Source organism: Numenius arquata, chromosome 12 (assembly GCF_964106895.1).
Source record: "Numenius arquata chromosome 12, bNumArq3.hap1.1, whole genome shotgun sequence".
NCBI classification, from domain to species: domain Eukaryota; kingdom Metazoa; phylum Chordata; class Aves; order Charadriiformes; family Scolopacidae; genus Numenius; species Numenius arquata.
Window position 1 is genome coordinate 24,253,509 of NC_133587.1, and position 12,531 is coordinate 24,266,039.

Here is a 12,531-nt window from a genome sequence, read left to right on the forward strand (position 1 = left end):
ATAAAAAGGTAAAATACCTATGATTACTGTACATAATAATTCCTAATTATAATTCTATTTTTGAGACTTCTGACACTTATCTTTATGATTACATCTTCTAAAAATCCCATCAGAAATAACCTGTAGTCTGGTAACCTTATAGAGCAGTTCGAGCATAATTAATTTGCTTTTCCAGCTGATGGCTCACTGTCATCTAATAGTGAATCAAGAATGCAACTCGTCAGATGTGCTGTTGCCACTAGTCTGAATTTTGTACATTCATAATTTTAAAGAAAAGGAATCTTGGACATATACCTTACTCAGCTGTACCATACATACTGATTTTGGCATCCCAGGTCATCACCTGAAAAACCAACAGTGGAAGATAAATGAAAATAAGTGACTCATAACTCTATATTCAAATTAAACAGAAATTTCTGGAATAGTTGATTATTTAGTTGATATATATTTTTTTTCATGGTCTGGCAATTCAGTGCAATAGAAGTCCAGGAAGAAGAAAGAGACATTAAAGCTCCAGTGATCTTTGTGGGTTTCCTGTTTGGGATGAGACTTCACAAGCTTTTCTTCTCATGTTTAAGTTAAATTGGGTACACATTCAGTCATGCTTGAAGTGGTATTAAAATTATATTTAGTTTTTAAAAGAAAGCAACATCAAAATGGCACATTTCCTATCAATAGGAAATTGATTTACCAAATTGAGCTGAATAGAATTTTTTTTTTAAATATAGAAAAGCTTGCTTTGCCCAGTGGTAAACTTCTTCTTTCCCTTTCTCCTCATATATTTGTATTCTTCCTCACCTACTGTTTACGGCAAAGACCATAGGTGAAGGCACTGCAATCTTTTGAACAACTTTGCTTCCATGCTCCCATAAACAAGAATCTTTGAAAGTGTCAGTAAAGAACTTTCTCATTAGAATTCCATCCTGGCTTTGCAGATCAGAGAGAAGGCAACTAAAGTATCCTACTGTTTGGGTGCTTAGGCCAATTTTTTTATTTTTAAAATAAGCCAGTGTTTTCTTTGAATCCTCAGCTATGTATCATGCAAAGCTTTACATTTAGTGGAGAATTTAGTTCCTTCTGCTCAGACACTTGAGAAAAGTTCAAACTCTTATAACAGAAATATTCAGTGCAAACCTGGCTCTGAAGTGAGAGGGAAGGGAATTCAGGCGGAGAAAGCTGCCGGTGCTCATTCACTCAAGATAAACATTTGTATTCAGCCAGAATGTATGTCCCGTTACCTGTTATTTTTTGTGGGTTTTTTTTTTTTTAAATCTTTTCCTTATTCTTTTTTTTCCTCTTCAAAATATTTTAATGTTTTATGATGTTTTTCACTTGTTTTTATAAATAGGTCAAGGTTAGGGTATTCTGACATGGGACACTGGAATTGCACCACTGGGCTAAAACTTCTAAGTAAATGTACTGAAATTAATGATAAAATTCTTATTTGTTAGTCTAATGTTTGGGTGTTAGGATTTTGCCTCTAGAAGGAAATTATTCTTTGATTTCATGGCGAGCTGCCAGTTTACAAATTGCTGATATCCATTGAATCTGCTTCATTGTAGAGGAAGCAAGCTCATTTTGAGAAGTCTAGTAATTTTTGGTAGCTTTAACTTAATTTGTGTTACTGTAACATACATTAACTTGAAAGTGCTTTATCTTTTTGGAGGGAAAATCTTACAGAACTCAGACCTCATTACACTCAGCATAGGGTACAGATGATGCACAAATTGCTTTTAGGCAAGAAATAATCTCCCTTCTGGAAATGTGAAAGTCAGCCACAGCTGTCTTCCACAGGACATCCCGAATGTCCTCACACAAAGGACTCCGTGGGGAAGGCAGTGTGCTCAGGAGGGATGCGGGAGAAATACAGGCTCCCTCCACCCAGCTTGCCAGGGCTGCTGCAGTTAGACTGGGGGAAGACTTGAATCCCTGCACAAGTCATGTTATGCACAAGGCGATTGCTAAAATAGCATTGCATATTAAGACGTTCTAGAAATGTATGAAAAAATATGAATTCATTTTTACTGAAGAAGCAAATGTTATATAGCTTGGCTTCAGGGAATGACTAATATTGCGTTTGGCAGTTGTCTTTGAAAAGATTAAAAGAAAGGAAAGAAGATAAATATGGCACCAGTTTGAAGGTAACAGTATTCTCTACTTTTGTTACACTGTACAGCAGTCATTTACACACCTGTAATACTCCAGGACTGTTTGAGATTATGTACAAAATGCACAAGAGCTTAACCAAAAGATTCTTTTGGCCATCTTTTCTTGATTTTGCAAATCTCAGATTCTCATTAGGAAAACATTTGAAGTCATTTGCTACAGATTTTGAATATGAGAAACAAGTTTTAGCTTTTACATAATTTTTCATGAAGAGAAGTCAGCAGTTTTTTTCAGTTTCTGTTTATCTTATGTGAATCTTCTGAAAACAAGTTTCTGACTTCAGACTCCAAACCAATAAAGCCCAGAACACCAGACCCTCACTGCATGCCCAGTTCTCAGTGCTTCTCCCTAGTGTCTTCTTTAATATTAAGCAAATTATAGCAGCTTCCTGCATGCTGGTATTGTGAGTAGGAGCTCCTTATCCTACTCATACATCCTACGCTAAGGCCAGTCTTTCAGTCTTAATCAAATACAAAAGCTTTTATCCTTGTCTGGTATGGCTTTTTATACTCCATGATATCAGCACTAGAAGTTGAAGAGGATTTTTTTTCTTATCTTTTGTATCACTTGATTTAGTGTCATTTGTACATTTCCAGAACTATGGATTGTTTTTTTACTCTTCCAGTTTGTTTGGTCGGCCTTGGCCACCGTAATGCTGCTTGCCTTGAGCATCTTTAAGTCCATTGGCAGACATTTGTATCTACAGGTGAAAATCTTCCCTAAGAGTTAATACAATTTGTTAGATGTGCTGTTTATGTCAGAGCCAACACATATCTTTGAATTAAATCTGGCCTTTTAAATCACCCATTCTGTGAGGACAACTCCCTATGGCTTTTGAATTGCAAAAGAACTTTATTTGAAATGATATCTAGTTGGCATGAGTAGAAACTTTTCATCTAGTTCTCCCTGCAAAAGACTGCCAAGGTCATTCTTGGACAGAAACATTATTGATGAGTTTCTAATAGAGTTTTAATGTTCTATAAAAAGTCATGTAGAAAAGGGTACTGAACAGTTGGGATAAGCAAATGAAAAGCTTGAGGCAAACTGTTTCATAATTTCTGAACTTCAGAGTACTGAGTACAGTGGAGTTCTAGTTCTAATGAAACCTTCTAGGAGCTTTTATTTCATGCATTTTAATTTAAACAGAAGGTGAAACTTGTAAAGTTACTTTCATTGAGTAACATATTCAACAAGACATTTTTATTTTTTTTAATCTTTGATTATTCCTATGTTTCAGGTGTTATGAAACGGGGGAGGGAAGTGATGTAAGCATTCTAACTGCACATTGCAATTCAAACAACAAATAATAAAAAGAGGTGATTTTTCAATTATAATTTGAAACATTTTCTACTCAGAAAGGGCCTTACCTTCTAAAAAAGATAAATAGGGAGGGGAAAGTCTCATTTTCCTTGAATATACATTACATGTTTCATTTCATACTGTTGACATGATGAAGTTTTACTATTGAGTGAGTATATGAATTCCTCTTGGAGAGAGCAGAGAAGATGATACTCTTGCTAAACAGCAGCTCGGTGTAGTTGAGTTACTTGTTGCTTTTGAAAACAGCTCAAGGTCTTGCTCACTGCAGCCTTTAGCAACCATAATAACTCAGGATTCACCCTATGCCTGTCAGAAGCACATAGCACTGGCCAAACATAACTTCTGACAGCCTTTTCAAGTCATAAATGTTGTAATGCAACACAGCAAGTGCATCTCTTCTTTATGGCTGTGTGATCGATCAGTTCTTTCATGATAAATATCATGATAAATAGGAGAACATTCATCGTGTCAACCTAACACCCAATCTATGAAACTTACTGGTATCTATCAAATGAAAAGATTTTTTGCAGTTATCTATTTTGTTTCAGACAGTCAACATCTATAGCTTATAGAGCTGATATTTGCCCTGTACAGTTCTTTCCATGGTTTTAGATGTAATGGATATCATAGGAATATTTTCATCTTACAAAACATTGGTAAAAGAAAGCTCTTGCACTCACAGTCAGAGAAAAGTCGCTGGCCCAGTGCTGTCTTCTAGTAGGAAACTTAAAAGAAAGACAACCATTTTTGTGAGTTCTTCCATAGACAATCTTTTCCTGGTAACTGAAACAAAGTGTCTGGGTTAGTAGCGTTGTGGTTATCAGTTATCTCCAAATAAATCTGGTTATGTCTATAAATTCTGGGAGTACCGTATGGGCTAGTTTTCCATAGATAACATTTACTGGACATGGATATAAATATATAGCTTGTGATGTATCCACGGTAGACTCACAATTTATTTATGGTATGCATGATGTGCATCTGTGTCTTGCTTGTATTCTTGCCAGGGAAGGTCTTATCTTTGCTAGTGTTCTGAGAATTACATTGTAAAGAACCAAATATGAAGAAATGAAAATGAGGGGATGTAAATGCAAGTTCTATGGCAGCCATCATTAACATGCTTGTTTTGTGTAGGGTTTAGTGATCCAAAAGCCAAGCCAGTTCTACTGGTCTCTTAAAAACTACTTAGAAGATTATATGGCTCTTTGCTGCACAATTCCAAATTGTACTTAATTGAAAAGTGATATCCTGTGTATGCTTTTTCCTTTTCAAGTGCTGCCATTTCATTTGGCACAGGGATTTGCATAACATGTAGTCAGTAGTTACTACTTCATCTAGAATATGTCCTATGCTAGATTCTTGTGGTGTCCTGGTTTTCGGGAATTGCTACAGTTCCAGGGAGAAACCAAATAAATGGGTACGATAAACCATTAGCATTTTGCTGTGCCATAATAATTGTTTTATTTTTTTTTAATTTATGAGTGTCTAATCCCCAAGTATTTACTGTAAAAAAAAAGGTAGTTTAACAAGGATATGTGCTGTGGCCTGTCAACTTTGATCTAGGAGAAAATCAACAGTTTAATTGTTCCACTGATTCTTGTTAATCTAGTCATTTCTATGCTGATTCAAAGCTCAGTTGGCTTTGAAAGCTATGAAATGCTTCTTTGTGTTTTTGTGTTCTATATTCTATACTATATTGTTTTGTTTTGCGGTGGGTTTTTTTGTTATCTGTAGTCTCTTTTTGTGGGAAAGGAATGGATTGTGGTCTTTTCACTTACAGCATATCCATATAGTCTTCAGACCCCACAAGTTTATGGACTGAATAATTGTAGGAGAAGAGAGAGCAAAGCATAATGAAAAACAAAAGCAACTTGCCCAGGAAATTTACAAGGCTGCTGGAAATGAATAAACATCATTGGAGCCTCTTCTCGTTAAAATAACCAAACACACACTCCCCCGAATTTTTATAGCTGTATGCTATTCCTGTATCACTCGTGCTGTAGACCAACAGTCCATGTCTGTATGGATATTTTCCATGATGTAAAATTTTGTGTAGAATTGAGCAAACAATGGATTGTTTAGTTTAGTGGCTAAACCAAAAGTTTGGAAGAAGATGATGTCAAAAAAGAACATTTATAGCTTTTTCATTAAGCGCAAGTTTCTTTCTGGTCAAGCATTTTCTTAAAATGGAATGTCTTTTTTTTTTGCTTTTACATATCTTGGCTGTATTCAAAATTTTATAGCATATTCAGAAAAAAGCTTAGCCCTTATCAAAAACATTTCAACTCCCTGTAATTCCTGTCATTCCCACTGTGTGACAAATGCATATTTGTATGTTGGATATTTCACTGTTTTCCACCTCTGACATTTTCATACATGGAGTCAGATCATTCTTTTGCTTGCTGTGGCTCAGTGGTCCATTTTAATGTTGTATCTTCTCCAAGATAACTTCAGAGTAACACAGTCAGCAAAGCACAACTGGTAATTTTTATTATTTTTTTTTTTAATTATAAATTTTGCCCTAATTTGTTTGGAGTATATTCAACAGTATGTTAATTTCTTCCTTATAGATTTCTTGAGCTGTAGTTGGAAGAAAGAGGTGAGAAAGAAATTTGGCATATTTTCTCATGGTTTTTTTCTGCTTAGAATAGGTTTTTTTTGTATGCTTGGATTTTCATGGAATGTTGTGAGTTAGACTATTTGAAAAAAATATATATAATATTACATGCCATATATAATCAGCTGTTGTCCAATATCTTTCTACTTACTGCTGATCAAAGTACAACTGAGGGACATGATCAGTCAAAAAGCTATATATTTTTACACGTAGTCACAACCAAAATATGCAATGAAATAAGTCGTAATGAAAATTTCTCATTTTGTCTGAAATGTCAGTTTTAAAAATATTTTAAGCTGTTCACTAGGAAACATTGTTTTGCTTTATACTGCAGATCCCTAGAGGGAGGATTGAATACCATTCTTGGAAACACCCATCTCCAAATTCAGTACTGATAGAAACTCAAACTCAGATTTTGGCAACCCTGTAATTTTGATGACTAAATTGGATATTTTTTATATCCAACCACAAGGATAAAATTCACAGATATGTGACTCTGTGTTTGGACTTTATGGCATTCGCATCTGTTGAGATACGAGTTTTCATTAGGACTGTATATGGATCACATGTTTTATTTTCAGATAAGCTAAGAAATAAATAATATTCTGAAACGCTGTTTTCTGGTACATTTGAAGTGCTGTAAAGTAGCTTATTAAAAAAAGAATAACTTTAATATTAGTAACATAAATATATTAGTAATACTAAATATAAATGATAGAGTAACATAGCATTGTCTTGATTAAAGGTGAAAGGAGGTAAAGGTGAGGATTATGATGAATCACAAAGCCATGGATTTTCACGTCATTCCTATGTATGGTGATAATGTACCTCTTTCATATGCAGTGAAATAAGATGTGAAAAATATTGTATCCTAATGACTGCCATTATATGATTTCTATCATTATTTAAGTCACTTAAGGAAATCACTTAATTTTCCAGTGCATGGGAGTGAATGGCAATGCGGTAGTCAGACTCCTCTCATAAGTGCACACTGACAAAACAGAAGGCAATGGGCAAAATTTAAAAAAAAACAACAACACAACAACAACAAAAAAATGCCAGAATATTTAATCTGAACACAAGAAAATGCTTTTGTACTGTGACTGTGGTTAAACACAAACACAAGTTGTCCAGAGAGGTTATTGAGTCTCCAGCTGTGGATATATTCGAAACCCAGCCAGACATGGTCCTGCACAACCTGTTGTGGTAGAGTCTGCTTTAGCAGGGCTTTGGACTAGACGATCCTGAGAGACCTCTGCCAACCTCAACTATTCTGTGATTTTCCAGAATTTAGGAGAAACCATTTTAGTAAATTTTTGGTGGTATTTTTAATCAAGTTTTATCACACTATTTGGGAGATGTGTGAAAACTGCCTTAACCATCATAAATGATTCAGTCATTTTTTTCCTCAAGACTTCACTCCATTGCTAAGGGCTCTTTGCCACATGGATTCTCTGTAACAGGCAGCCACAGCTTTTACTGTATTTAAGGCATTCGTGGCAATGCTCTTTTCTGTGGATTCCCTGAGACCTAATAGGTTCAGTTCAAATTGACAGTGTAAAATTAAAAACCAAACCAAGACAGATATGAATTTGAAGCCAGATTTCATTTATACCAATGCTCAAGTATGTATGTATTTCAAAACTGAAAATTTAAGTCAGGTCCTGCAGGTAGCCAACCTTATGACTGTTGTTTTTTTTTTTTTTTAACTATCACTATTGGGTTTTTTTAACTATACATTCTAAGTATTTGAATTACATTTTAATGCTGTTTTGTTGCTCTTTTGAATATTACTATGTGTACATGTTTAAGCTAAAGCAAAAATTTAGTTCTCCTTTCCTATTTAGCTTCAATGAGAACGTAATTCCTCAGTCTGTAAAATTCAGTAAGTACCTCTATTTGAGGAGATTAATATCCTGACAACAATAACTTTCCCTCCTGAAAATATGGGCCTGCACAAAGGTAAATATCAAGGTGTTCTGTCCAGACTGTAGTTAATGATGTGTTACATTTTAGTCATGTTTGAAGGAAAAAAGGAAACATATACTATGAATTGAGTGAAAATACATTCTCCTAAATGTTTTATTGCACGACTTGGAGCTCTAGACTGAAAAACAGTCTTAGGTTAATAGGAGTACATCTTAAATGCTGCATTTGGGATTATCAGAACTGTTTCAATTAGTGCTAATTGAAATTATGCACCCAGTGCACTGAAGTAAAAAATAATTTATGTAAATTTCTTTGTAGTCTGACAATTCAGAGATGGCTGAATCTCAGCACTCTTTGGTTTTGACCCTAGCACTTTATGTGCAAGTTACTAACTTACTCTCATTTTATGACACAATTTTCACTCACTTTCAGAGATGATCAAAAATTGTTGTTGTAAAACAGATCATCATATTAAATACCATAAAAGGAATTTCTGGGCAGTTCATACACTCAGAGCAGAAGTTTCTCTAAACTCTTCAAAAATGTAAATGTCTTTTAACAGCTTTAAAAGTTTATGCATTATGTAAATGTTGGATAACAGTGATTTTTCTCAGTTTAAAATGTTCTTATTTTCCAAATGATGTCCTGTATTTATGAGCAGAATAAAGCCCTTACCCTGTGTACTTTTCAACAGCTCACACATCCCTTTTTTATGGCACATGCACAACAAATACACTGGGGAAACAGTCGTGCTGATGCTGAACTGAATTTTCTCCCAGGCAAAACATCCTACCCTGGAAGCTTTGGGCAAGGCTAGTCTAAGACACGTGTAATGCACCATTAAAAGAGTTAGACCAAATAACATCTGTTGGAAGCAGTAAATCACTGTTTGGTGTATAATGGCTAAACAAATATAAAAAAGAGCAGCGTTGGATTCAGTTACAATATTGATTTAAATGTCCTGTTGGTTCCAGCTGGAGAGAATCCCAGGGAATGCCCTGCCCTCACTGATTTTGTGTGTGGAAATGAGAATTGCATAGAGTCTCAGTTTGTCTGCGACTATAAACCGGACTGTGAAGACCTATCTGATGAAACTGACTGCAGTAAGTATCTCTTCATGTATTAATGCAATCTCCAGTTAAAATTATAACTTTAAATTCTGTAGCATAGCTTAGGTGAATTCACACAGCTGCTCAGAAGATAATTACAAGCAGATTGACTGCTCCCCCAACACAGAAGTTCTGACATTTTCAGATCCTCAGAGACATTTGCTGCAAAAAGTATTTAAGCGTGATTTAGTTGCGAAAGTGTACCTTACTCAAACCAAAGATTGAATATATATAAAAAAAACCCCAAACTCCAAAAACAGATTAAGGACTAAAAACCGACTTTAGGGATAAAATCCATGGCTAACAATACAAATTAACTATGAGAAGAAATGTAAACTCATTTATTAAGTTGAAAGCAAGTTGAGCTTTCAATGTTGAACAAAAAAGCTAAGTAAGCAAACTAATGCATAATAACATTTAGACATGATTCTGCTATAAAAAGTGATTATTTAAAAACAGTCCCATGTTCCTTTCAAATTTATCCTGTCTTTGTGATCTGACTTGTGTCACTACTACACATTCGTTGTTCTTTATTTTTGCTGCTAGTACAGAGGTAGGAAAATATTATCTTGCTATTACTGTTACACACAAAATTCAGTCTGTTTATATTTTTACAGTCCTAGTGAACACTGAGACCAAGTTTGTCTGTAGGTATTCTTCAGTAATTGTCAGAGATGGAAGAGCACAGCTCAATTTTGAAAATCTGGATCAAGTTAACAGGCTTTCCAATTCAAACTTGAAACTCAAAAGCAGTGAAACATTGTGCCTTTGTTCCTGCTCCATGTCTTTGTTTATTTGCAGTCACTGACCAGACCAGATTTTTGGAGTTACATAGTCCATATATACAGTTCAATAATCAGTCTGATTCTTAATCTTTGAGCTTGAGGGCCAAATTCTGCCATAATGCAGATATGATAAAAGTAATCTTGGTAGACAGAGAAAGTAAATGCATTACATGCATAGATTCAATGCTCGCATTGGGTTGAAGTCCAAGTACCCCATTGAAATCAACTAATACTTGGTGATCCCCTGAAAGTCAAAGGCATTTTCTTTTGCATGGGGTTGCTAAATGCTTTGACTGGAAAGGGTTACAAAAATAATAACGCTTTATTGGGTGATGTAAATTATAATGTTTTAGCCATACAGCAGACTTACAATTTGGAATACATGTGCAGATGTCACTATAGGAGACTTAACTTTGATTTTCTTCCACTTTGTTGTTTTCATAAAATTAAATAACTTTTAAGTAAAAGTTCTGAAGTACACACTGAAGCTGGTGTCTCTATTTCTGGTTTCCACCTCCTTCAGTGCTTTGCGTTCCAGTGATCTTTTGAGTCATATATTCATGGCAATGAATCTATGTTGAACGATAACTTTAAAAGACTAGCTTTTTTCAAGTAGATTCCAAGAAAAGATTTTAAACAATAATCTTTATTTCTGCATATAATATTAATATTTTTTTCAGGAGTTAGACAAAGTAAGTGCAGGAAAATACTCTGTTAACTCACCCTTGTAACATTTTACAGACCTAATAGAGACACAGTAAGTCCGAATTGCTGTCCAACTTGAACTGCTCTGTAAAGATATTCGGAAAACTATTGAGACACTTGATTTATTCTGTAAATATTGTTACAGGATATAGTAGCTTCATTGAGGGGGGGAGAGTTCTGTGTTGTCTAGAAGGACTGAGATAGCATCAACTCTCTTTTCTTAGTCAGATAACAGATGGAAACATTTCAGGCCATAAATGATCTTGAACCACAGTAAAGTAAAACAGACTTTGCTATATTGCAGAAAAGTTTTCCAAGGGAAGAAAAAAAAAAAACCAAAACAACTGATATTCACTTTAAATAAATAGAATGAAATATCCTTTTATTGTAGATGGAAAGGCTATAGTTACATCAAAATGTTTTCATCAGTCTTTAGTCTTGCAGTTGCTGCAGAACTGACACAATATCAAGTTAAGGATAGGGGAGAGATACTGTAATTTGGAATACAGAATACCCAGATAATCCTCAAGTATAATATTTCCGTATCTTCTATATCTTAGTTCCAACAAATGAGACCTTACCTTTGGATAAACACACATTTTCCCTGAGCATATATATCTTATAGATGAGAATAAACAACATCTCTCATTTAATACCTTTTAGATACGGAAACACAATTTTTTAATGAAAAGGGAGCAGGAGCTGCTTAAGCAGACAGGAGAGCAGAACAGGTACAGAGAAAGCCCTTCACAGTCAAACCTACCTCATCAGAAATGGTTATGGCCACATTTTTCTGCATTTTTTCTCGTTTTCTCTGAGCTCATGATCAGAGCTTATTTCATGTTCTACTATGGTTTTATAGTAGTGTAACTCGAAAGAAGTAAATGGACCATAATCTACTCAGCAGCAATTCCTCTGTGCAGGATTTACAACAGCATTCAGATGAAACGAATTGTACCTACGTAGGCTGGTGGTCGGTTTTTTGAGTTTTTTTAAATAAACTCATGGAAATTACTTACTCTATGCTTCATTCAATCCAGTCAGGCAATCTTGCAAAATTTTCGTTCTCTTTCAGTAACTCGCTGAGTTGAAAAGTATTGAGGTGAAAAAAGCACACATGAAAGCAGTTTCAATTTTCATGAATTGCAGCCAATTATACACCCAGATTTGATTAATAGCAAACCTCAGTGTGGATGAACCAGCTAGAAGAGTGCTTAAATTATAGAAATAAAAGCAATTTTTCATATAAATGGAACAATCCTCTCCCCATGGCTTCTAAATATGCTCTGTTTACCCATAAAATAAAAAGTACCCAGCAGGTGCATATGTCATGTGACTCTGTCAAGATTGTAAATATTGTCCATAAATATTTATTAATAATTGCCTTCTGAAAGCCCTGTTAGGATAAAGTTCCTAAAGTCAGGCAATCTATTATGAATAGTATAAATTCCAAATGCATTTGGACTTCAATCTTGTTAGAACTGTACAAGAAAATCGTGCTTGCTGTTTTGATTAATGGGTTCCCTTCTTTGCCCTACCTGCCCGTGAGGCTGTTTGGTGTTGGAGTTAGGCTTTATTAGGCTTACATGATGCTTGTAATACAGCATCAGTGTGGATGCTCAGGGCATTTGTTTATTCCTTTTATGATTCCTGAAGGCTGTGCTGTGAATAGCACTAACACAAGCCCAGAACAGCTGAGGTGGGAAGGCACCTCTGGAGGTTGTCTAGTCAAGCATCCTGCTGAAAGCAGAGTCTACTGCAATAAATTGCCCAGGGCTATGCCAGTCAGGTTTTGAATAGCTCCAAGAATGGAGTCTCCACAACTTCTCTGGGGCAACCTGTGCCAGTGGTTGACTAGTCTGACAGTAAAAAAAAAAAAAAAAAAAAAAAAAAGTGCTTC

At 35.1% G+C, this 12,531-nt stretch overlaps 1 protein-coding gene across 1 annotated transcript in view; it reads left to right on the top strand.

Moving 5' to 3' along the window:
* Positions 1-12,531, top strand: part of MALRD1 (MAM and LDL receptor class A domain containing 1) — a 246,729-nt gene that overhangs the window by 154,293 nt on the left and 79,905 nt on the right. The window contains exon 29 of the mRNA XM_074157371.1: positions 9,007-9,135. Coding sequence (XP_074013472.1) covers positions 9,007-9,135 — 129 coding nt within the window. The remainder of the gene's footprint in view (positions 1-9,006; positions 9,136-12,531) is intronic.